Source organism: Melozone crissalis, unplaced genomic scaffold (assembly GCF_028551555.1).
Source record: "Melozone crissalis strain CALT ecotype California unplaced genomic scaffold, PUWL_Pcris_2 ptg000019l_1, whole genome shotgun sequence".
Taxonomy (NCBI): Eukaryota; Metazoa; Chordata; class Aves; order Passeriformes; family Passerellidae; genus Melozone; species Melozone crissalis.
This window is the reverse complement of record NW_026535797.1, coordinates 10,828,714-10,856,123: the sequence shown is the minus strand read 5'-3', so window position 1 is coordinate 10,856,123 and position 27,410 is coordinate 10,828,714. Positions and strand designations below refer to the sequence as shown.

The 27,410-nt window shown below is 40.9% G+C and overlaps 1 protein-coding gene across 3 annotated transcripts in view; it reads right to left on the bottom strand.

Moving 5' to 3' along the window:
- Window positions 1-27,410, bottom strand: part of LOC128937636 (VPS10 domain-containing receptor SorCS1) — a 256,431-nt gene that overhangs the window by 157,689 nt on the left and 71,332 nt on the right. For all 3 annotated transcript variants that reach the window (XM_054277425.1, XM_054277427.1, XM_054277426.1), the window contains exon 2: window positions 17,563-17,630. In XM_054277425.1, coding sequence (XP_054133400.1) covers window positions 17,563-17,630 — 68 coding nt within the window. The remainder of the gene's footprint in view (window positions 1-17,562; window positions 17,631-27,410) is intronic.

The window sequence follows — 27,410 nt, the reverse complement described above, 5'->3', positions numbered from 1 at the left end:
GCAAATCCTCCTTTACAGCAAGGCAAATATTGAGATGCAGACTTTATCAAATAAAAAAAAATTTCAATTTAGGAGCATTCTCCATCTGAAGAGAGCTCTCTCAGCCACTGTGCTACTAATTATTGTGGGGTAGTGCTCTCCTTCACCCCTTTGAACTCTGCTTGTGTGTAGGACAGAGAAAGATGTTTAATAATGCAACCACACTCATGATTATGGAGAAGAGGAATAGATTCACCAGCAATTTGACTAATCAAGCTGACAAAGTGATTGGGTTCAAAAAGGGAAAGACTCTCCCAGCAGCAGTTCATTAAAACAAAAATGAAATTCTGCACATTTCTAGTGTAACAAAATTTACTGGTTCAAAAGAGGGAAGAAAAAGGAATAACCTGGATAATCTCAACTATCAGCAAGTAAAATCAGGTATAGGGTGCAGCTGAGACTGGATCGGCTCCTTTAACTTCATTACAGACAACGAGCAAAGAAAATGTGCAAAGAGGTTCTGCAAGGAAAGCCCTTGCACCTAGAACCAGTTATGTCAGGTGACTGTAAACAGTGTTTGAATGTGACAGGGATTCTCACAGCAATGGAGACAGCTGTGAGGGAGGACCATGACAAACCGCAGGAAGTAAGCCAGAGTTTTTTAGGAGAAATGTGTGTTTGCAAGAAAAGCTAAAGCTACTGTGAAAATGGAAAGCTGACTCATCCACACACAGCACAGCAGTTGTCCATGAAGTTATCAACACTGTGTGAGGTTGCTGAGAGTCAAGGAACTCAGCCTGGGTGGCAGTGTGAGAATATATTAAAATAAGTGTCTTTTTTGGAGAATGTTTTATTTATGAGTAGAGCAGAACTGTTGAAGAGAATGAAATAAAACTCCTTTGATTTTATTTAGCGTCTTACTTCATGTTAAAACTTAATGGGAAAAATCCTGAAGTTATTAACAGTTAAAAAACTATGTATTATCGGATTCCTGAGCTGCTGACAGTTTTTATACAGGACATTTCAAAATGGTGTAAAAGATGAGATAGATGGGAGAAGCTGCTCCTGAAGAGAATGGAGGAAACAAGAAAACTTGGCTCAGGAAAAGCTGCCTCTTAAAAGGTCCTTAAGGACCATTAAGGGACATTGACAGAATGAGGCAGAGGAAGGGCTTTAACCTGCAGGGGGGGAAGCAATTGCGTCTGCAGAAGAAATGTGTTACAACCCAAGCTAGTTCAAACCACCCAGAAAATCCATCAGTAAGGCATCCAAGTGGGACAAACAATCTCAAACCCTGTAAACAGGTAGCCAGAAAAGAAGGTGCTGGTGTTCTAAGTCTGGCTTGAATGCTTGGCCACTGATGCAGGACAGTAGAAGAGGGATTGAGGGTGGGAGAGAAACTGCACACTCAAAAATTCCTTGTGGCAATACCAGACACTGAACCCCTTGCTACCAAAAAAAGAAAATCACCCTGAACTCTTCTGCTTTTGCACATGCCAGAGACACTTTTCATCCCAGTGGTGTACAGACACCAAAAGAAAAGAGCATATGCTACCAAATTTCTTCAGCCCTGTTGAAAAGCATGGAAGAACACCAACTGCATTCAGGCCCTGGCTCAGGAGCATAACCAAATCCTGAAGAACAGATGGAACCACCAATGCTGGGAGTTTTGTTGGCCAGGAAGGGGAGATAAGGCTAATCTTGGCACTGTGAAACACTTGTAGTCCCACTTTCACATTCCAGGTATTTACAGTTCTTTGGGAATTTTTTGTGGATTAGGTCCCAGTTTTTTTATTGAGTTTCTCTTCCCAAGGAAGGAGATATTTAACTGAAGCCTCTATTCCCAAATATGATGTTGCTCAACTACACAAGAAAAAAATGGACAGCCAAGGTAAATAAAATGCCTGTTACTTTTTTTGTCTGAGCATGAACTGATCAAGCACAAATGTATTTTCTGAGGGCTGTGCAAAGGTGAGCAGATAAAGGAATCTTATTCTACAGGGAAACAGAGAGGGACAAGTGGACAACTCTAGTGATTGTACTGCCATTCCTGAAACATGTGGCCTCTACTGCCTCCATTAATTAAGGCTGTTGAGCTAGATCAGAGGCTGATCAGTCTTCAACCCCTTGTGCATAATTATTAACTCCTAGCTCACCTTAATAAAACCTTGAACCAAACATCTCCTTTGGGTACTCTGAAAAGGAGAAACCAACTCAGCTAATTAGACAGAGTTGTCACAGCAGCTAATCAGCACACCTACATTCAGCCCAGTGATTGGTACCAGCTGGGAATCATTTCAAAATTTACCAGGGAATTAAGAAAGTACACCTCTGGGACTTGCTGGAAGAGAAGACTTTGGCTGACAAAGCAAAAAAGATGCAGGAGATGAAGCAGCAGCTAAAAGTAAAGTTTGCTTTAGAGAATCAGGAGTGAAATCAGGTAAAACACACAAGAAGTGATTCTTGTGGCAATTGATAGATGATCTGATCTGCAGTGCTGGTGGGCAAGGGAGCAGTAGTCTACTTTAGGGGGAGCACTAGTAAGAAAGCATCATAAATTAATCCCAGCCAGTCAAGCCTAGAGTGCAGCAAATGACAGCACTGGAACACAAACAGTAAGTAAATCACATCTACCCCTGCCTGAGGACTGGCTCTAGATCTCTGTCCTCTACCTCCAGACAAACCCAGTCCTAGTCTATTATTTCAATTAATGGAACAGTCTTTTTATATTGAATGAAGACATTATTACTTATCTACTCCGTGACTCTGACAGAAAGGCAACAGTAACAGTGGATCTTCCTTACTGTACCAGTGGGCATTAACTCAGCTGACAGCGCTGACAAGTCCTGTCCGATTTACAGGCTGGCAAGTTCAGCTCCTTGAGTGCAACCACCTCATTTTTGCAGGATTCTGTCTATAGAAGAGTTATGCTGCCAGCCCTGCTCCTTCAAAGAATCTGGGCCTCCTGGCAATTTATCCTTTTTTTTTTTTTTTTCCCCTTTGGCATTTAGAGATTACAGAGTGATATTTTCAGATATAGCTGAGGTTCTGAACAGACTGTCATGTGAGCTCTGTAAATCAGGAGCGGCAAGCTTGGGCCTTCTGGCAGGGCTACTGCCAGCTCATGATGTGAGCAGATGAGATTTGTCTGCCACAGGTCTCTGCCACAGCTGTCCAGCACTGTCAGAGGCACACACTGGGCACAGCTGGTGCCTGCAAAACAGGGCAACCACCTGCACCCACTCCACAGAGCCACAGAGCAGGAGAGGCTGTGGCACCCTGCTGCAGAGAAACAGGAGCTGAGCTTGGCCAGGAAACTCTAACAGCTCCTGTGGGATGCCTAACAATTTTTTTTCCTGTTTTGTATCCCAGAGAGGGCACAGTGACCCCAATAACACATAACAAGGACAACTGCCTTAGCTGGTCATTGATCAAACTTATCCACCCCCACCTATTTGATCCTCAGACAAATTCTTCCTTAAAATTTACCTCTGCCTTAACATCTCTGATTCCATGGATGATAACCTGTTTGTACTGTTGAAGCAATTGAGTTTGACTCTTCATAGAGTCCTCTAAGTTCACTGATCTCTGTTATTAACTTTAGCACCAATTCACACTGCAAATCTCTCCTAGGAATAGGATGCCACACCAGAAGTTGTAAATTCCTCCAAGAATTAGGGCAGCAACTTGAGAGCCACAGCCTGATGTGCCAGCAGCACTTCCTTCCCTGCTGCACTGGGTGAGCCCATGTGCTGTGTCCACCAAAATCCCAGGATACTCAGCTGGAGCAGCCACAGAGCAAGGACTGTGTTCAAGGGGGGTACATTACTGGTTGGTGCCCAAAGAAACAGAAAGGAGCCATTTCACAAATACTGATTCAAAAGAACCTTGTGTTCTTATGGACAGTAAAGACAAAACAAACCAGACAAGAAAAATTCTGTCTTTTTGGATAGGTAATGAGCCTGACCTAAAGCTTACTGAAATCTGCAGAAGCCTTTCCAGAGACTTGATAACAGTTTACAGGAGAGTCTGTGTAATTACCCTATACAATTACATAAAAGTCTGCTAGAACTTTAGTGATTGAGAGGACAAATGTTTATGACATCTGCATTCAGGAAAGTTCTGGACTGCTGTGTGATGTCCCAGAAAAAAAAATATAAATATATTACTTAGCTTTCAGAGCATCTTTAAAGCTTCTTAAAACTAACAAAGAAAACGTCAGAAGCAGGGAGGCCAGAGAAGTAACATTTTAGGAAGGGACAGGATGTGGGAGAACAGGATGAAAATGCCCAGTGGGATATCAAGGCATGCACATGATCACTGTCAAGTGCAGGACAAATACACACGTAAATTAAGGCTCTGAGGAATCTGAGATGTTGCTGATTCACTCAGCATCCTCTACCCCTTCCTGGATGAATTTGAGCTCATTAGGTGCAGCTGGAAGAGATCAGCTCCTATGAGAAATAAAGTGGGTGCCAAAATGAATGGAATTATGCAGGCAGATTTAGACCACGTGTGTACGTGCCAAACTGAGGTATGGCCCCTTTATAAAGTTTTCCAAATTAAGAAAAAGCCCACCACCAAAAACACCCCCAAAGTTGCTAACACAGGTGTCAGTGGTCAGTCTTTAAGGGAGAAGGGGAATTTCTGCATGAGGGCAGATGGACAGGGTGAGGGTTGGTACCATCCCATGCAAGGCATTACCTGCAGCCACTGAGAACAATCCTGGCAATAACCATGATTCCCCTTCTCCCCAACTTTCCAGCAGTGAAAAGCTATTTTGCAGCCAGTAGAGGCTGACTCATCCCATCAGACAGTGAACTTCCAGACCTTACAGAAGATAATGCTGCCTTTCAGATTTCACTCTCACAACAGAGAAGACACAGCTTACTAGAACTTTCCTTTCCTCTGCTTTTTCCTTTCTGACCAAGATTTTGACAGGTACTTTTGGAGTGGCTCGTTCTATCTTGAAGCTAGATTCAATTCTCTACATCATGTTCAACCAGAAGAAGGCAGAGAAGCCATGAAATTCTTTCAGAAAATTCAACTAAGAAGCCAATAATGCCCCACTGTAGGTTCAGGCCCACAAATTAAATATGAATAACTGATGTTTTTCATCATGTTATGATGAAAAAGTTATGCATTTTTTATGTTATGAAAAATAAGCAACTGGGTCTTAATAGTCAAGACCCAGTTGACTGGGTCAAGCAACTGGGTCTTAATAGTCAAGGTTGTTGCCACTACTCTGGAAAGAAAAATATTTCTGAGGTGGTAGAGAGAATCTGTCCAGCCTACAAGCAATACAGAGGTGAAGATCATCCAAAACCATCACTCTTTTAGTCTTCCATTCTCTAGTAAGCAGCATGATAGAAATGTACAACAGGACAAGTTTATATAGGGGCCAGAATTTTTCTTAACTACAGAATGGAGCTTTCTGAAGTTTCCCCTTTTACTTTCCTTATTCATTGAAAGGATAAAGCAATGTTTAAAGAGTAATCAATGGAACTCAAGAACACTCTGTTCTCCAGCTGCTATATGAAGCTCCTTGCCCTAAAGGCTACACACAAGTGAAATTTTATGTCATTTACTACTTTGCCACTTTCACTCTCCAACATGCTGAGTTGCCAGTTCATTTAGACGACAAAAAGAGCTGGGTGAGTTTTCCTTCATCACACAGTAAGATTTCAAAAATACAAAGAGGTGTAGGAAAGAGAATATGCATAGCTAAAGGCACAGAAAAATCTCTTCCTTCTCAAGCACCAACTCAGGTCTCTGCAGCTGACAGAGGCCAACAACCACCAGGTGCTTTGCCCATCCCCCTGGACACTAAAAGATTGTATCGGTTCAAAGGATGGATACATTCTGAGAAATACAAATTAACCTCACAGATACACCCACCAAGGGCTACTAAATACCTCCACTAAACACTTCTGGTGATTTAGAAAGTGGTGGAGGCAGAAGTCAGGATAAGTCGAAAGGACACATAAAAAAAGTCACACACATGGCTTGGCCTTGTTCTCACACCCTTGTCATCTTCACCTGCTGCAGGTTCACAGTGAAGACCCTGGATCAAGTGGATCCTTGATTCAATCCAAAACACCCCTCAGTACAACTGCAGTGGATCTCCCTTGTTCAATGATCAATTCTTAATGACTTGATGGAATTATTTATAATAAAAAGGGCTAGAGCAATAGTTATTATAACAGGAGTAAATAGCCTCACACATTCCCTCAGTTAAATGCGACACACTTGGATTATGGATTTGGTTTGGGGGGCAAATTGTAACATGCAGCTTCTCTGCATAAAAACTCTAGATCTTTCATTTTCTTCAAAACCAAACTGAAAACCACTTTTTTCCCCTTTTTTGTGGAGCACTGATCAGCATTTCAGAAGTTACTATGCATTAGAGATAATCTACAAATATAAATGAGGCTATTATATCCCTATACATGTTCTGTTCATGCAATTTCAATAGAAATTCTGCAAATTAACAAGCCCTGTTTACTCAGAGCTTTATTACATCTTCTTTCTAAACCAATTCACTCAGCATGTTTCTTTTGAAACAAAAAATAGCAACTGAATGTAGGAGAAGTCAACTGCCAAGCCCAGTGTTTTCATAATTACACTAATAGAGGGCCTGAGGAATGAATTTATACTTATTACAATACTGACCATTATTTTCTAATGGGACATAGATTGAATAGATTTTACAGCTACATTAACTCTACTTCCACCCACCTTTTCTGTTTATTTTGTGTTTTAATGATGTTAAAAAGCTAAGGGGTAATAGTAGCCATCAAAGTAATATCAATAGTAAGGGGAAAAGCCTAACAAGGAGGGTGATGCTGCTTTTATATCACTGGACAGAAGTCATTTCTAGAGCTTGTGGGAAGTGCTGCTGTTTGACTCAGCTCAGTGAATTAACAGCAGCTTCTGCAAGCAGGAGGGCTAAGTCCTCACACAACCCTTCTCATCTTAACCATGTCTAATCCTCTTTGTCCCAAAAATCAGATTTCCTCCCCATCTCTCATCGGTATTTGTCATCCTTTACCTATCCTGTGTAATCATCTGACCACCTTATTCCACCATTCACATCTTCTTCCCTTTGTTATACCTCCCAAGTCACTATTCTAATAAACAGACACCAAACTTGGTTCAGTTGCAATTTTATGCATTTGCTGTATCCATGACCTTAGGAGAATGTTTCTGGTCTGTTTAATTTTATGCCTATTCTTTAATTCAAATCGACATTTCGGTTAATCATTTTAATTTTTGCCCAGAAATACCATTTTGGGAAGAGTTTTATTGAAATTTGTATGCTGTCTTAAACATCTTTACATGCCAAGTCGGTATCTTAAACATTTCAAAGTTCTAATTTCTTCAAAATTTCAGCTCCTGTCTCCTTGGCTTATAGAGTCATTGATCAGATCAACACATCTCAGTCTTTTCACAGTGGGACATGAAGCCCAGTTTGTAGCCTCTTACACACTGTCCAGTCTTTCTCCATGCTCTAAGTAGATATTTCATAGTCCTGTAAGTTCAGCCTTCAGCCCCTGTCCTACTATTATTCTTTGCTAAACTGAAATACATTTTTTCAAGTGATCTCAGCTCACTAAGCCATCCATTTGCCCACTGTGACTACCTTGGGTCTCATTTTGATTCACTGCCTTACCTGTCTCAAAACTTGGAAATTATACCAGATTTATCACCAGACTAATGGCAAAGAGGCCCTATATCACTGCACCTACAGCTAACCTTCCTGAATGCCATTAGAAATACCTTGCCAGGAGAGGATTCCTTGCACATGACTTCTCGTTCTCATGAATTTGCTGATTCTTGATTATGCCTAGCCAAATGTTTCACTATCAAACAGCCACAAACCCATACAGAGACAGAACTCCAATCTCCAAAGCCCAGCCAGTATCCTGTTCCCTTAATCATGCAGCTCTCTCATATCACAGTAAGTTCATTCATACTCCTGCTCTCTCAGATCACAAACTGGGCTGATTAACGCACAAAGAAACACTAAATAAGAAGTAGAATCCCTGTTCTGAATCCAGGGCCCTTTTGCTCCAATCAAACAAATTACTGTGTCGAGGAAGAAAAGTCAGGAGACTGAAAATAACTCCTCCAAGTCTCTCTTAAGGCAGCATTTGGCTTCCAAATGCTGTTGTGCATCATCTTAATAAAGCACTTAGGGAAATAAATCATAGGCTATTAAAACACTCGTGACATCACAGTTGCTTCTTTGAGTAACATCCACATCTTAAATTTACAATACATGTGTGCTGAGTAGTTGGTGGAGTGTAAAGAAAAAATTTTTAAAAAGAGTATTGGCTTCTTCCTTCTTTGGCTCCCTTACCAGAGATAAAGTCGACTGGGATTGTAATGTGCTTTTCTTACAAAAGAGTTAGCATTGTGAAAGCTGTTAACATACAGGGAGAGATTACAAAGAATAAGACCATTTACCTTTGAAAAGGGAACACTTAGAAGGAAAATTTACTGAGGTCTCTGGGTTTCTTTCTTACTACCTTCCCCGTGACTAGCCTCTAAATTTTATGCTGCCTTATAACAAGGGAGCACATCGAGCACTGGCAGGGAAGTGAAGAGAAATTATATTTCCACAATGCCTGTAGTCAGTGCTCACTGCTCACAGCCAAAGGAGGCCAGAGTCCCTGCAAGCCACAGATGTGCTCACTGGAAAGGGCCAACAGTCTATAATTGAGATAACTTACATTTTTAACTAGATAATAATGTCACATGGCAAGTCATCAAAGCTCATGTTTTGGGGCATAAGCTGGTTGCTGCAGTAGTGCAAGAAGGAAAAGTTGTCTCAAAGGTAGTAGGTTTCTTATTGGAAGTTTAAACCTGCTAACAGCTGTCATTTATTGGGCATTGCTGGAGGCAGGCTAGGGAAAAAATCAGTCCCTCTTGAAAATTCTAGCAAGGAAAGCTCATTTTGAGGAAGAACTGTGCAAAACCTTCACATTCTTACCTACTCCACAGAATGGCATTGCTTTCACTTAGGCAGCCCCACCATGGAGGAAAAGGCTCTAGTTCTGCCTCCCTCACCTCACAGAAAACAGAAGAGAGGAACTGAAAAGTTACAAACACAATTAGGAAAAAAAAGCTCTTTTCATATCTTGATAAAGAAAATAAAAATTTAATGTTGCTGCTACCTCTAGTGCTTTTCCCACCATTGGCATACACTCTCTCTTCACTGTGTGAAAACCAGAGAGTGGGGCTTTCTCCTATCACCGAAAAGCTGAGATTCTGAGCAACCACCCAACTCCAGCAGCTCAGGCTTGAAGGAAAACCAGAAGAAAATTAATGGGAACACCTACACAGATATGTACATAGCCATAAAATGCAGCAGTAAAAGTACATTAGTAGAATGAACAGCACTCTTTCTGCAAAAAATTTGCCTTGGAGAAAGAGACTGATATCTGATCTATCTCCTCATGAAGTCATTTAATGCACAATACATGTGGTGTTTCTCAATTTTGATTCCTTTTCAACTCAGCAGCTCTCATAGATACTCTCACCTATCTAGATTGCAGAATCATTGAAAAGAGATTTTATCTTCACACCCAACTACACAGCACATACCACAATGGATGCTAGGGAAATTCACACAACCTCCTTGCAGAAGAAACTCATTTGGGGGATAGGGGAAAATGGGTGAAAAGAAATGTCTTTTTACCTCCCACTGGCAAAGCACAGTATCAGTTCAGAGCACGTTACAAGTGATGTTCATAATCAGGAGGATACATCTTCCTCTGCCTCTTAATGCATCTCACCAGTGAAATGACTTGGCATAATAGCAGCAGGGAGCTGCCAGCCAGGAGAGAGAAGTTCCTGAATTCCCCCATGCCTCCTCCTACATAAGGGGAACTCGAGCTGCAAATTAATTCCTTCCTCACCAGGAATTGAGTCTCCCCCAGGTTGTCCCTGTCACACAAGGACAAACTTTCCCAGTGCTGAGTACACACAGGCCCTCAAATGGTACCTCCTGATGACAAGGGCAAAGTGACCCTTCCTTGCCCTAGCTGGCCCAGTGACCTGCACAACATCCACCAACAATTCTGTGCACACACAGATCCCAGTCTCAACCAACAGCTTCAGCCTTCCTCAAGGACTCTGTGCCTTCCTACCAAACAGCTCATGCCTTGATGTCCTACTTTGACACAAACTCCACTCCACAAGAACAGCAGCCACTGGCACAGGAACCACTGGCAGGATCACACTCAAAAGCCAGCTTTCCTACCATTATTGAAGGCACTAATTGATTAATTGTGAGTTTTATTTGTCCTTTTCCATTTTGACCAATTATTATTTGGTAAGTTAGAGAAAAAAAAATTATAGTTCCATGCAGGCCACTATGTTTCAGGGTAAATGACAGTCAGTTTATGCTGCACAACAAACATACCATTAATACATATTTAAATATACAATTTTACAGCACATCTTTCCCAGATGCCTCACTAAGTCCTCCAAGAAAGACCTAATGACATCTGCCTGGCTCTTTCTGCAGTAACAATAAGCTTTGACTGTTTGCCTGGATAATTCCTGAGGTTCAGATGCAAAAATATTTGGCACCTGGATCTGAAAACCTTAGAGTCAGATCTCAAGCTTGTAAAATGCTTTCAACTGAAGTATCTCCCTGTTAACTCAAGCTCAGCCCCAAATATATTCTTTCCTTTCGGTGATTAGAAGTGGATATACTCCTCTGAAGAGATGAGTACAATTTTACCCACCCAGCTCTGCAAAATGACTGCATGGAGCCATGACAGGAATGGAAATACCAGAACACAAAGGGTGTTTTACTTTCTGTTTATGAACTGGTGAGTACTGTGTGGTTTGTCTTTCCCCCTAGACATCAGCTCCAGTCTAGCTTGTCTGCAGTTATTACACAGCCACAGCAGACTGATGAACCCTGTGGACCAGAACCAGAGATACTTCTGTTATGTTTTACCAACATCATTTGAGCAAACAGGTACAGCCTAGGAAACAGATATGGAAGTTCATCATCTAATTTGCAGAGTAAAAATGACAAGGTACGTGGAAACACTGTATGCCTTTTAAGTGGCATGAATGTGGTGCATTTGTTATTTACAGTATATTGCTAATATATGTCAGCATTAATATTCATTATCTTGATTTACATGTTTCTTTCATGCAGAAAATGGATTTGGATTCCTTCTGATTTACTTGATAACACTCCTACATTTCATGACTGGCTGCAACAGAGAACAAATTTTTAATAGGCTTAATAAATTTACATCATCATTAGTGCTGAATATTTTATCCTCACAAACCAGGGAGTGAGAAGCACATCACTAAATCCTCAACCGAATCTGATCCTTCATAATATCAGGATATGACTCTTCAAGATAAACCAAGGCAGAATTTATATGAGATTGATTAGGCAAACATATGATGTGCCACAACAAAATGCAATGGTTTTACTGGCCCTTACTCTTTAGGGAATGCAAAAATTGGTAAAATTCAAAAAAACTTAAGTTTCCTGCCAAACTAAGCTTCTGCTTTGGGTTGTTTCCTAGGTAGGTTATTTGGGGGGGTTTCGGGGGTGTTTTTTTTTGATTGGTTGGTAGCTGCCTCTCCCCACCCTTCACCTTTATTGGAGCTGGTTTTGATAACAAAAAGAACACCCAAGGAAACTTTGGCAGCCAAGTAGAAGAATTGACTTTGCTAGAAGTTTTTATTACTGTTAGTCACCAGGGTAAAATGAGCCCTCTTAGGTACAAACGTTGATCACTCTATAAAGTGTTGTGTCCCGTAGGGTCCTGATGGCTGAACAGTGTCCCCACACACAGGAGAGAGGCTGCACTGAGCTCCACACTCGGGGCACAAAGATCCACGTTCCCAGCCCACCTGCAGTGCAGGCAGATCTCCCACTGTGATCAAACCACAAAAACCCACTGCTTCCTACATGAACAGCTGAGTGTGCAAACCCATTCTTCCCTCTCCCAAAAACCCTCCAGCATCCGTGCACAGACCAGACAGAGGCTCCTACGTTTGCAGGGGAGAAAATGAAAAAAGGATTAAACCAAAGACACAAGGAAATGTCATTGTTACAATGTCACTAAAGGCCCATGGGAGATAATGTAGCAGCATTTATCAAGCTCTGATATTCATTTAAGAAAAGTGACTTACACTGGGCAGCTGGGACACCGTATTTATAGATAAAATCCTTTCAAATAGTCCTTTTCAAGTTCCTTTTTCCCACAAAACTGCTGGCTAAAATGTGCTTAATGAGACTTTCCTTCCCCTCACTTTTTTAGTTCCTCTCATATGTATTTTCTTCTCCTACCTCCTACTTCAGCTAAAAGACCCTAATCTGCTGTTGCAGAGCACACAGTGTCACTAAGCCACACATTGTGACCTTATTAGTGTGGCTTAGCAGGTAGAAAATAAATGTGAGTTGAAAACAGTCAATCTGCAAAACAGAAGTAAAGAACCTGCATAAAAGGACCAGGAGGAAGAATACAATAACAGACATAACCTAGAAATTCCCCATAAAGCAAATACAGACGAGCTTTTAACTCTCCTGTTCCAAAAACTCTCTAGTCCGGGGAAGAAAATACCCACAAACCCATTGACAGTTCTGGGTGGCTATAATTTTCATCTGCAGAGAGGGAAAGGAGCGAGCCAGGAAACTGAATGCAGGAGCATCAACACACCTGTAGCATTTCTAGCCACAGGGCTGGGGTCAACTCTGACTCTTCTCTGGATTACAATCCAAGTTCCCTTCTTAAAAGGACAGAATTGCAGCATGATGTGCAGTGGTGATGGCGGAAGGAATGGATAAGTAAATTGATGGAGGAGTTAAAATAGCAGCTCAAGGTTAAATAAAAAGGCCATGTAAAAGCTAGAAACAGAGCTAGAAACAGATCCATTTTTAGCTTTCCAAGAATAAAAAAGAAAAACAGCAATCATAAACAACCCCCGCTTTACATATGGAAAATTAAATCTAGATCTACATGAGACATAAGTATTTTTCAGCATCCTTGAGATTTCTTTATGGCATTGTGCTGAAGCTTCCTTAATGCAGAAACCAGAAGCAGTGAAGGGCAGGTTGGAAGTGATAATCACTCTTGAACTGAGGAGTTCAGAGCTCAGGCAAAATGTTGGAGTGCCAAGTTTATCATCAGTAGCTTCCAGAACTAACACAGCAACAGATGATTTAAAATATTCTCACACCAAGCAAACTCTACACATTCCTAATTTCTGTCTGAAAAAGAAAGTTTAATTACTGTTATTTTTATACAAAGTTCCAGGAAATGTCTCATTTCTGACTAAATACAGAGCAGTAAGAAGGCAAAGAGGTGAATGGCAGCACTCATGCCTTGAGAGCCTCTCAAGATCCTGAGGGAAAGTGTCACTCATGCACATCTTTCCAGAACATCATATTTACACAAACAGGAAAAGATTAGTCCTCCCACAGCTGTCTACAGCTCATGGATACCATGCACACAATTCTGACATTTTTATTTATTTGAAATGCAAGCTTATCTTACTCCACTGGTAAAAACATCTTCTCCTAACTCTCACAGCTTAATCCTCTTTTTGATCTGAGAGATATCTATGGGAGGAAGAGAAATAAATCCAATACACTCAGTTAATTGCTCAGTGACAGATAATCTTTCCTTCTCCATTCTCTTTCTTTTCTGTAAAAAGAATAACAAAAAGTAAATAAAAAGTTCTCAAATAAAATTGTGGAAAAAGTCTGCTGAGAGGATAACGGTATAATTAAAGTCAGGCCCAGCCTGATGCAAAATTTCATTTATCATGTACAGTGGCAGCAGCTCACTTGCCATCCAAAGCTCAGTGCACACAGAGCCTTAACAATCTAGAAGATTGTACAGATTCTTCCTCTTTTCTCTTACTGTATTTCATCCCTTCATGTCTGTCACTAGTGGCCTTTTAACTCGTCAGTAGTTTTAGAAGGATGATCTCCACCCATTAGTGCTGCAGCCAGCTATAGTAAACTTGCTGAGAAATAAAAAAAATACCATCCTAGCAGGAAGGAAAGTGTTTATAAAGAGGATAGGTTCATATCCTGTAGGCAATGGCATAGTTGGGTTATAGGTGGTTACAGTCCCATCAGTAAGAGTGCTTAAATCACCCAAACACACTTTGGAATGACAGATGTGCTTATAACCAGCTATTGCACAGATTACTCGTGTCAGTAACATGCTTCTACTGCCCCTCATCACTCATCAGCCTTTGGAGAGTGCACTCAGCACAGGAGGCAGAAGTGGGGTTTCCTTACCATGTATTCAAGACAGATTCCTCTTCAGCTGTGGGTACCTGCAGAACTACCTTTCCCCTCTATCCTTCAGAATCAGAACTCCTGATATCAGAAAGCAAACCAGACATGAGATGATGTTCTCTTCCATTCCCCAGAATGAAACCCAGAGGCATGAAATAAATTGCAAGATATGTTCCACCCCTTCTCTCAAACCTATTTTTGTTCGATCCTTTTCAAAGAAGCTGGGAGATTTAAATTAACATGTCACTTAAGCAGCCAGGAGGAGCAACAGCCAATAACCTCTTTGAGGTACACAGAATTGTAAGATGCACACCTTGCCATTTCTTTCCATCACATTAGGAACAGAGAAGCTGTCCTGGGATTTTCATAGGCATATTTAGCAGTGATCTGAAGGCATGGCTGCATGGTGAGGAGGGATCTACGGGCAGAGCCAGACTCAGGACAGAGCACAATGAACCAGCACATGCTTGCTTAAGGTAACAGAAGAGAGGAAAATCCAAGGAAGTGAACTGGCAGCTTCCAGAGCAGCCATGAGCACTTAAGGGCAAACCACAAATAATGGAGCACTGCAAACACAAGTAGATTGATTGCGGTTCTCCAGCATTTCCCAGGGATTCTGGATGGCTGGCCATACAAATGCAGTCAAGTTCTGGTAAGTGACATGTGCCAAGTGAAGCTGAGGGGTTCAAAGTAAGACAAGTGATTCCTCAAATAATTTATGGAATTCCTTGTTCTAAGATGTCACAGGTACTAAAAATTTTAACACACTCCAAAAGATATTGAAAAGGTCAGCTCATGGAATATTAATCCTCTGGTATATACTAAAACAAAAAGAAAATTATTCAGCTCCTCATACACCTTACCCTGAAGGCTGAGGGTGATTTAAACCTTAAGAAAGAATACTAGTATAATACTAGAAGGAAGGTCAGTTATGATAATCAGTTTCTATGGTCATGGTGCCAGCCTGTTTGGCACATGTGTGAGCTTTGGACATCATGTGGGAGCTGCACACGTCCTCAGCTTTGAGCCTCCCTGGACCTGCAAAGCAGCTGCACAGCTCCTCATATCTCCTTCCAAGTCCTGTTTTCTCCCCTTGGCCTTCTCCTGCTCTGCTTGCCAGAGGTACCAGGGACATAAATGACTAATGAATGTTTCCCCCAATTAATATTTTGACATCTGGTAGTCTTAGAAGCAGACCACAAGAAAGCAGGCACAGAAATTGGGAAGAATAAATGGGAAAAGCAGTGTGATTTTTTTTTTATCCCTGTTCCTTGCCACTGGCTGATGTACTCTTGGGAAAGACCACACAAGAATCAAGAAACTGTAAAATCCCAGAATTAGAATCAGGCTAATTTTATGGAATACTAAGATCAGGAGTGTGTAATTACTGGTGCTAAATAGACTGAGAGTTATTTTTCATAAAATATTCCGATTTTTACTTTGCATCAGACAGTTTTTAGTAACAGAATTCCAGAGCAAAGGAAACCATCATGCTATTTTTATGTTGTTAATCACATTCTGAGATTAGGACTGAGGTCAGGAAAAGTGCCCTGCACTCACTCTAGGACTGCAGCACTGCTGGGGTCCCAGCTATCTGTTACACCCTCCAGTGACAGCCACACAGCCCCTCCCTCCTTAATCAGGGCAAAATTTTGTGCCATTGTGGAATGCTCCACAGAAACCAGAAACAGAAAAGAGCATAAGGCCATCAGCACAGTTTTTGCTGCATTCATACATCTCATCAGGAGCTGTGCTTTCCACTCTGATGTGGCTGTCCTAGTTTCAGTCAGAAAATAGTTCCTCAACACAATCCTGCATGACAGAAGCAGATCTTCAGCACTGTCAGCAATGGGGAAGGAGGTGCCTGTGCATTCTGAAATGCAGTGACTGACAAAGGAGAGATGAGTACTTCTCATGGTGAAATCACTTAAGGTAGTCAGAGAAAATGAAAATGTTTTTCGTATTTATGAATATTCTTTTTCAAAGCCATTGAAAAATTAAACAATCTAGCACAAACTCCCTGTAAAAAAACATTGCCAAAGTTACAGTCCTGAAAGACCCTTTAGGTGTGCATATACCATATTAAAGAAATAGAAAGTCATAGCAGCAAAGTGTATGAAAAGACTAATTGAGTAACCCCCCATAACAGTATGAAAAACCATTTATTCAACCCCACAAAATAATAATATTTTTGAGCATTCCTGTTACTGCTCAGAATAAGTCCTAGAAGCTGTGTTTCTTCAGGTTTTAGTCTGTTTGGTTTTAGTTTTATTTTTTCAGACCAGTGGGTGAAGCAATAGCCCGAGTTCAGAATGTACTTCATGCCAATTCCCTCCTCTCTCATTTTATTAAAACCCACTCAGCTCCTAAGCAAAAAGTTTATTTGTTCTACTTCTGTCCCAAAACTCTCCCTTACAAAAGAAAACCCCTTTCCTATATAAGTTTATTAAAACAACCTTATGCTAACGAGAGATTTTAGTTTTAAATAGCCAAAGTTTTCTTCTATGCTGCTAGCAGCCTATCCACCTTCACCAGTGACCTGCATACAAGACTCCTAAGCTTCCCACCAGAGTTTCACAGATGAAACTATGAGAAAACCACCCTTTCAGCTCATGGAAGCAGTACCAGGGACACAGGAAAGAGGAAACAGCTCCTGGGTTAATTTTTCAGGGAAAGAAATCCAGGCACCATGTGCTCACATTGAATCCAAATAACTTCCTTAAGAAATTGTTCATGGCCCAGCTCTTCCCTTTGGTTCACACAGTGCATGATATGCTTTTAAATCATGGAAGTCTCAAAACATTCCCTATAAACTGGTCCAGCAGTCAAGTTCACACAGTAGAAATCAATTATCTAGTACTAATCCCATCAGTTCTAATCAACAGAAGTTGAACACTCTCTCATAGGTGTTTCCCCAGCCTCAGTAACCCTGGCTTTTCACAGCAATCATTTTGGGCAGACCAGCCTCGAGATCCTTCATTATTAACAAAGACTTTGGGCTGTCCAGTTGACCCAAAAGTAAACCAATTGGTTGATTTCAATCTGAATAAGATGGGAAAGGTGAAATCAAAAGACAGAATATTTGAGAAGTACCTTATCTGGCTGAAACAAGACAATGAGACTTCAGCCTTTTTGTCCTTGAGGATGAAAGGACAGGAGTGAGAGAAAGTTTAGCTAGAAACCTTCCAGAACTTTTAAAGAAATCTAATTAAATTCAATAAAAGAACTGTATCAGGCTTTTCCTATTTACGTAAGGTGGTAATTATTAACTCAATTTATCTCCATACCTCCAAAGAGAGCTCTCTGTGATGCTTCCCAGGTTGTAGTCATACAGCTTTGTCAGAATTAGTATCACCTAAAGGCAAAAGAAGAAATCATGGTTAGTCTCAAACAATTACAATCTCACAGAACTGAAATGACCCCAGGGAGGGCTTAGGATTCCTTTAATGGGTGCTTAACATAATTGAATGAATTGTTAAAAGCAATTGCCTAAACTGACATGGAAAGAATTTGCAGAGATCTATGTTGAGCCCCTTTTGGCCCTTTCTTTTGTTCAGTTCCTCTGCATGACATCACCAAGAGGTTCTTCCCTTAACCCCAGGAGGCAGAGTGCAGTGGGAATGAGTTCAGTTCTGGACAGAGTTTCAGGATACAAGATGAGATCTTGCATGCAGTAGAAATAGTGACTATTTTCTGCTCTGTTTCACAGACACTGAAGCTGCTGATCCTTTTCATAGCTGTGGTGCACAGATAACCCACTGGCCTGTCTCCAGTCAAACACTTTCTGGTTGCAGCAAATGATTTGACACAAGCAAATGATCACCACTGGACTGGCTGGACATCAGGAAAAATCTCAATAAGGGTATTAGTTCAATACCTGGGCAGACTACCCAGAACATCTGTAAACCTCCCTCCTTGGAGTTTTCTAACACCTGGCTAGACAAAGTCATAGCTGACCTGATCTATAGCTGGTGATAACACTGCTTTGAGTCAGAGGTTGAACTGAGGACCTTCAAATATCTCTAACAATCTATGTTTCTATAACTTCACTGAAAAGTTTTAGGTTTAGCCAGAATGGAAGGGTTTCCAAGTTTATGACTTTTATTAGCTCTTTTGATAAAGAGTTTTTCCCTCCTGCCAAAGCAGGCACTTCTAGAATAAAATTATCTTACCAGGGGGAGGAAAATAATTTTAGCAAAAAGAATTTGCAGCAAAAGATTTCAGCCTGCTCTTTTGTTAGTGTCTTTAAGAACTTATTTCTGACTTTTAAGATGATGGGCTTCTTTAACAAGATCTACATTTGGGACAAACTACCAGACCATTATTATTGCTACTAATTTATTTTGCATGTCTCCCTGCCAGCTCATCGTATATCTTATCCTCCTCCCTAGCCCATTAAAACCACAGTAAATTAGAGACCCAACTCTTATCTGACAAAACCTCTGATCTATATACCTCTTATTTTCAGCCTGGGTTCCTAAGAAATGAGGCTCACAGACACACAATCCCCCTGGTCCCTTGATAAAATTGTTAAATTCAAACAATTTGGCTGAGCAGCAAAGGACTGCAGGAAGTTCAGAGGCCATCAGCCCAAAGCCAGCTGGCACCAGCTTGGCACAGAATTGCACATGGGGAGGAACAGACCTCACCACTGCCTTCTCCAAAGCCAAACCCATCTACCTCTTACACACCCTGAAACTGCACCATAGTAATTATCTCCTTCCAATACACACAGCAGCACAGGAGACAGCAGAAAGAGCAGTACAGGGGCAGAGAACATACCTCTGACATCTCTTTCTGACAGCTCTTTCTACAGCACAACTCCTAAATCACTCCCAGCATGGAGAAAGGCTGCCCAAAGCATTTCCTGTCTGCATCAACACAAGTCATGTGCAGTGTGACAGTGTTCACAGGGGTCTGAGGATGAGGGAAGAGATGAGGATCTGACGCCATGTTTCAGAAGGCTTGATTTATTATTTTATTATATATATTGCACTAAAACTATGCTAAAAGAATAGAAGAAAGGATTTCATTAGAAGGCTAGCTAAGAATAGAATAGCAAAGAATGATAACAAAGGCTTGTGACTGAGACAGTCCGGACAGCTGGGCTGTGATTTGCCATTAATCAGAAAGAACCACATGAAGCCAATCTCAGATCCACCTGTTGCATTCCACAGCAGCAGATAATCATTGTTTACATTTTGTTCCTTAGGCCTCTCAGCTTCTCAGGAGAAAAAATCCTAAGGAAAGTATTTTTCAGAAAATATCATGGCTACAGTGCAGCTCATGGAGAAACTCACACAGCAGCCGCAATCCCTCTGTGCTCCCCAGGACACCCAGACATGCACATCATCCCCTGTGCTACCCAAAACCCCAGTGCAGGCAGGGAGGAGCTGCCCTCTCTCCTGGCATGTCCCTCTTTGCAGAGGGAGCCAAGGTGGGAAGGCCCAGCCAAGGCAGGAGCCAGAGCTGGGGTGGGCACAAATTCTTCACCAAGGCTGATTCCAATCAGGGCTTTGTAAATCCCGCATCTCCATCCCCACCCTGCCAGGAATGCTTATCAATGACAGCAGGGAGCTGTCAGCTCCAGATCCAGAGCTGTGCCATTGCCACCCCTCACAGCACCCTCCGGACAGGTCTGCAAATCCCCTGTTTAGCTAGTGAATAAAAACCAAGGGGGAAAGACCGCAGCAGGGGATGGGATGTGCACTTAAAGCCTTTCTGAATCCCAACCCAATGAAAGGCAGCTGTGAACTCCCCTCCTGTTTGGGGACATCATGTGGGAGCCGCACACACCCTCAGCTTTGAGCCTCCCTGGGACCTGCAAAGCAGCTGCACAGCTCCTCATATCTCCTTCCAAGTCCTGCTTTCTCCCCTTGGCCCCTTCCTGCTCTGCTTGCCAGAGGTACCAGAGACATAAATGACTAATGAATGTTTCCCCCAATTAATATTTTGACATCTGGTAATCTTAGAAGCAGACCACAAGAAAGCAGGCATAGAAATTGGGAAGCATAAATGGGAAAAAGAGTGTGATTTTTTTATCCCCATTCCTTGCGACTGATGTACTCTTGGGGTAGATCATACAAGAATCAAGAAACTGTAAAATCCCAGAATTGGAATCAGAGTAATTTTATAGAATACTAAGATCAGGAGTGTGTAATTACTGGTGCTAAATAGACTGAGAATTATTTTTCATAAAATACTCAGATTTTTCCTTTTTCCCAAGTGAGGAAAATTTACAAATCTTAAAACAGCCATGAAAGAAAACTCCATTGAGAATTTTAATTTCATCATTTGAGGGGAGAAAAATTGTAAGTGACATCCCAAAATGAATATGAAATGAAAAAAAAAAAATTAAAAGTGCCAGTAGAAGAAATCAAAATATTTCCCCTCTAGAGGCCTGGAATGTCTCTTTTGTTCTTTTTCCTTCCTCGATAAACTTCAGTAAAACCCACACAATCTTAAAGTTCTGCAGTTGTCCTGGAACTGATGGAGGAAGAAAGGCCAGCTGCATTGCATCACAATTCTTTGTGATATAGCTCTAACAATCCTTCTGCAGAGGCATCCCTTACCCATCCAAACGTGCATGTCAGTTCCTGACCAGCTACACCAAGAACCAAAAGCTATATTGCTATATTCTGACTTCCTAGTATATTTAGGAGAAAATCTTAGCATTTAACATTCCCAAGATTTGTATTTGACACCACGCTGTGGCAGGCACAAGCACCAGGTTCTGGATTAACAGCTTTGATATCTCCACTTCGTGCAGGAACAAGTATCCTTTGGATAGGTACCCTATTTCAAAAATACATAAGAGCTTTTTCTATTAGAAGCTTTTTAATTTTTGAGAATCTGTATCAGCTTCCAAATGTCTTTAAGATTATCCACGGTTTCAGCAGTCTCCTTGTGTCATTTACTGTGGTTCAAATACCATTAATAGATCTGTTCAAACATATATGTGCAAAGCAAACAAATCACTGGACAGAAAATTAGTTATTTCTGCCCTAGAGGTCCCTATTCTTTTTCCCCCTTTGTAATGACAGTTGAGTAACCTATGCAAGACCATTTTTTCAGATATATTTACTTTTTCAGCAATCATTTTTCTTCTTTGCTGTTCTCATTTCTTTGTTATTTAGTCTGCAAAGGTTAGTTCATGTTTAAGATTGTTTCTTTTTTTCCCCCCACCCTCTGTGGCTGTCACTGTGTAGTACTGAGGAACCTAATGAACAGAGACATGCATATTATGTTGTTCTAAATGTCAGAATAGGAGCTGTGAAGAAGCACAGTAATGAAATGAAAATAGTCTCTCGCCTTTTCTTCGTTTTTTGCTTTGTTTTTGCTTTCTGGGGCTGGGTGTTTTTCTCCTTTTTTTACCACTTACCAATCAATGCAAGCTAACAAGAGCAAGAAGAAAAAAAAAAAAAAAAAAACAAGCAAACTAGAAATAGAATGAAAAGGAACTAAAAATCCAGCCTTATTCCAGCTCTGCTGTGAATACAGATAACCCTTCCTCTTGCATAGAAATACAAGGCTTCAGAAAGTCTGTTATTCATTAGGATCAGCACTTGAAGTGGATTATTCTGCCATATCAGGTGGGAAAGAGAAGGAGAAACAAAACTTTATCACTTCTGCACTGACAGTTCAGAGCAAAAGATATCTGATCCTGGGTTTACTACATCCCAAAGCGAGTGCACCTACCAAGAGATAGAGCACTAAAAATGGGTTCAGTTACTCAGACAAAATGCAAGAGACAGACACCTGGGAAGACAGACTGACAAGAGAGGTGCTTAAACCTGGCTCACCATCTCCCAGAGGAAATCAGTTCCCAGTGGCTATTCTGGGAAAGACAAGGCATTCACACCTTGCATACCATCATGGTTTTCTTCAAACCATAAGAACATTTTCAAAAAACCCATATTTGGTTAATCAATCTTGAGAGCATTTTCATTTCCACCATAAGAGAACTGAGCTGGGTCTTCATGAACTCCACTTTTGATTCTGTACCACAACTAGTAACACAGTGGAAAGCATCTACTCTCAGTCATGTGCCAGCTCCACACTCTACACTATGAGCTGATCTTCAGGATGTGCGACAGCCTGAGGAAAGAGCAGCTGCCACAGTTTTATTCTCCTGTGGTGCTTTCCACCCATGCAAGTAGCATGCAGCACATGCAGAGCTGCTGGACCCCAACACAGCCCACCCGCATTTTGGCTGCTCTGTTGGTACCAGCTGAAAAGGTTCAGTCACAGAGACAGGCAGCCTGCAGTGTGACTAATGGCTAATAAAGCATTGTAACATTTCACACACAGCTGTGTAAAAAATGGCAGCTGGATTTTATGGTGTAACTATATTTGCATGACTCTCCTGATGGAACAGTCACGCTGCCTTCTAATTGGGGAGAGAGAAACACATATCCAGGCACAATCAAGACAGTTTAAGTACACCTCAATGTGCAGTGATCCATGAATCCCTTATTAAACTCCAGAGATCCCTTCCATCGCCTGCTTAACAGGAACGTAAGTCAATAACAAAGAAGCACTAAATTAAGTTTTCATGAGCTTGTTGGTCTGCTGTAATTGAGTGGGAAACTAAAGGACTTGAAGCTTTTTCTATGCATTATGAGTCAATAAACCATCATTCTCAGGCTGTCACGTTTGAGAGTTTGCACATTCAAAAACTGGAAATAATTGGGCACCTATCTGTTCCCTTCATCTCTACTTCCCCAATATCACCCAGAACCCTGGGAATGTACATAACACAACCAGAACACAGGAATATTCTCAATGAGCTGTTTGGTGAGACAGCTATGTGAAGAAATGTTTCCAAATAAAGTCACAAATAAACCTGAATAATTCACTGAGAATTTTACTGGCTGCTCATGAATTAATTAAAAAAAAAAAAAAATTTGAGAGAACTTATTATTTGGGGCAAATTACCTATACCAATCTTGTTCTTCATATTATTTTTAGCAATTTTACACCAGCCAGCAGTATCAGGGCCTCTACCAAGCACCCAAGTAGCAAGAACTATGGAATCATGAAGACTTTTGTGATTTGCTTTCCACGTGGACTGCAGATCAACATGGGCGCAGTGACAGAGAAGGCCAGGCACAGAGTTATACAGCTAAACCACCAAATCTACATTTCACCAACCTCTGTTACAAAAGAACCCATAAGGTAAAATTCCTTCATTTTTCTGCAGCCATCCATGAACAGAAAAAAAAGTCTGATATTGCCCACTATCCCACCTGTGGCACAAGAGATAGAAGTTTAGAGGGAAAGCATTAAAAATTGTCCATGTAGAGGGTGGCTCTTCCCTTTAATAACTTCCAAAAGTCAGCAGATTAAACTCTTCCTAATTCAAAAACTATTGTGACTATTGTGCCTAATAATAAAAGGATCAGAGAGAGCAATCAAGGATGATCAAAGATTTGGAATGACCTTTTTTTAGTGAGAAATTACTCCAACTATCAATCCAAGAAAGAGACAGAGGAGATATGAAAGACACCTGTAAAGTCACAAGTGTACTGAATTTATTATTCACAACTTTTCAGCATACAGGACCAAGAAAACTTGGAAGGTTAAAAATATTATGTATATGTAAGTAGGGAAGTTCCTTCTCACTATATTTTGTGGACACCAAAATTTACTATAAGCTCAAGGGGAGACAGAATTTTAGGGGGAAAAAAGTTGAGGTCAATTAAACAGAACTATATGCAGCAATATTTGTGCAAGTTTTCCTAGGTGTACAATTTTTAAAGAGAGAACATGGCAAATTCTTTTGCTCTTATAGCTATCATAGGTAGCATTAGGACTCATGAACTTATATAAATTTGTATATAAGTTTATTGCATATAATTTGTATATAAAACATAGTTATTCCTACTTTTGGCATCTACAAAAACCACCTGTAGACCAGAAATTCAATGTTTGCCAAATACAGATACCAGTATTTCCTTTCTTAATCTTGTGTAATTCAATCAGTAGAGCAAGATGTTTGGCAGTTTCTATTACACTCAGCTTGCAGGGGTCCCTGGCATGGTGACAACTTGTAGTATAGACAGCAACACAAATTATTATGGAGAGAGGCTAAATGCAGCATCTTTCTCCCTCAAACATTTTAAAGATAGCCCCAGTCTTCATGCTTGTCATCAGGACGAAAAAGAAATTTGTCATAGTCTGAAAAGAATTTAAAATATTACCACCAAAGCAGAGAGAAGGAGACTGTAATAGCTAAAGCCCAAAGGTCAAGACACTGAGTTACTGCTTTTCCTGGCTTTGAAAAGGACCCAAACCTAGGCCTATCACATTCCAGAAAAACACCTTGGCCACTGACATGCTGATTAACTTCTAAAGTAGAATTAATTCCCTGCTCTGAGTCCTTTTTTTCCCACACTGAAATCCCTTTTCACTAATTCCTCTTTCATTCAATAAGAATCTGCTTCATGGAAATATTTCTTAGCAGCTCCAAACATGATTAACTAAACCAAAGAACCAAACACAAACCCAATAAATTAAAAGGAGCAAAAGGAAAATCTAGCAAGTAAATTTGTATGAAAAAAAACAGAGATACTCAGGTTTCTAAGAAAATATAATAACCAAATTTCTTCAAGTGGCAGAATCAGGCAGGAAAGATGGGAAGGAGGATGAAAACAATGGAATAGACATCCTGTCATCTTGAAAAGTTTTAATACAAAGATAATTAGGAAAGAGACAGGGTTTCATTTCAGAAGACAAAAGCTGGTATAGAGAGAATCGATTACACACTATAATTGCATTGATGCTTAAAAGCCATTAGCATGAGAGCTCTGTGCATGTTTCAAAAGGGAAATGTAGCCTTCTGTTTATTCATTTCACCAAGTACCCACATGGGTCTTTAGGGGATTATTTCAGAATTAAGACCAGAGAAGGGAAAAGCCCTAAACTACTTGGAAAGAAAATTCTTCTCTTACACCCCATTATAATCACTGGCAGTCAGCAGCTTGTGCTTAAACACGCAGTCACTGGCAGTGATTTGGTGTGGACACCCAGAAAGGGTGGAAGGGTCAAGTGGAGAAAAGCACTTTGCTGTTTTCTGCCTGACCTGCTCCTGGCTCACTACTGAAACACTCAGACACATTCCAGAGGCTCCGGGCTTTGCCAAGGGACAAAGATTTCAAGTGCTGAGAAACCATTTCTGAAGGAAAGTAGAGAAGCCAGCAGATCTACAAGTAAAAATTTGCATCTGAGGAGTTTCTCAGATACCTGATCTCATGTGCAAACTAGGACTTACAGCATAGCCAGTGGCAGCTAAATACATCAGCACACAACACTCAGAGAAACAGGGAATATGCCAGAAAAGACCTCTGAAAACATGCCAGTCAACCACTAGGATCCTGCTTTGTGAGCTCCATTTATGGTGGTGCCTTTCTGGTTAAGACCCAGAAGTTTCTAAAGGATTTAGAAATACCCATGAACTCCAGTCACACAGCTTTTCCCAAACCAGTAATCCAAGCCTCTATTTGAACATAATTCACCCAACTCTACCTGAAGAATGCATGAAGAGGAAAAGTAGCCCAAAGGGCAACCAAGGTGAGAAAGGCTGAAGATATCCTTGGGGAAAGTTCCATGTCCTGAGGGAAAGACTGGGAGTGGGGGATACACACAATCAAAAACCTGGGCTTTGTAAACAACACCCAGATTGTTTATTCTGCAGTTCACTACAGAATATAAAAGTGAAAAATTAGCATGCAATGAATAATTTATTTAGCACTTTACTATTGTTTCAACAAATCACTTTCATGAAAGCAATGTGTATTCAAGCAATAAATCACTGTTTAGCACTCTGGCACAAGCAAAAGATAATACTTGACAGTATTATTGAGTGATGTTGCATGGCCACAAGGCAACTACAACAAAGATAAGGATGATATCCTTGAATAATAGACTGCCTCCCTCCCACTCCAGGGAAGAAATTGGATCTTTAAGGTAAAACTTTCATCCTGGGGCAGCAGGGGTAGTGAAATTTGCAACCATAAGGTGCCTTTTGCCTTTGGGTCCCAAAAGTGCCCTGAAAACATTAATTGATCACTCCTCACAAGAGCTCTGATATGTAAGTTGGTTTTATTACAAACATCAAGCATGCAGAGTTCAGGAAAATTTGTTGCAGGAGGCAAGATGGAAACATTTATCCTGACGAGCCCCTTGGTCTTCACTCCTGAAATTAATCTTCCCTGTCCTCTAACAGAGGAGCAGGAGTCTTTACAAGGTCCTGACCTGCTCTGTTGAGTCACAACTTCCACCCTTGTCTAGCTATAAAAGGACCTGAGCCAAAGCTTTCTATTCCCCTTCTTGCAATCCTACTAGATTTTGCATCCACACAAACATAGGAACATAGGCTTTTTGGACTGATATTCAGTCAGTGATGAACAACACCACATTAAAAGACACAAGGTATGTTTCCCAGAAACTGAGAAAACAAGCAAGTCTGGTGTAGAGATAATTTTTATTTTGCACAGTCTTTTGCTGCACTGTTGTTGGGGGCATCTATTCCTCCAAACACCTTTTCATCCAAAAATACTCTCTATGATTCCCTATGTATCTTACACTAACAAATGATAATAAAACGCATCAGTCCATTGACAAACTTGGTAGGTCTCATCTTAGAGCAACCCCATATGAATGGAGTAAAATTAGAAATTAATTTGGCTCAGGCCTGAGGTTCAGAAAGTGCCTTATGAGCTGTCTGCCAATACTAACCTGGTGACTTGTTACTCCTAAATAGTGATAAGAGAAGATGAAAAATCAAGTCCTTGTGTTCTCAGCTTCTCCCAAATCAGCAGAAATCTCAGGGCCAAATTCAGCACAATACTTACTTTGTGTGTTAATCACATGAACAACCCCACAAAGCAGGAATTTAGTGCACTTGGTTTGCCATGAACAAACAGGACAAACCATCCATTCAGCTTGGACTCACTGGTCTCCACAGGCCAGGAAACAGGAGGAATCAGAGTAGCACAGGCCTTTCTAGCGTCTCCTTGCTCTAGAGAGACAGGGCAGAAGGTAAAAGACAGCTAACCTTAACTAATTAGATGTCTTTGTTACTGAAAATTAGATCACTCCAAAACTCCAGAGGAATGAGCCCAGTCTCAAACAG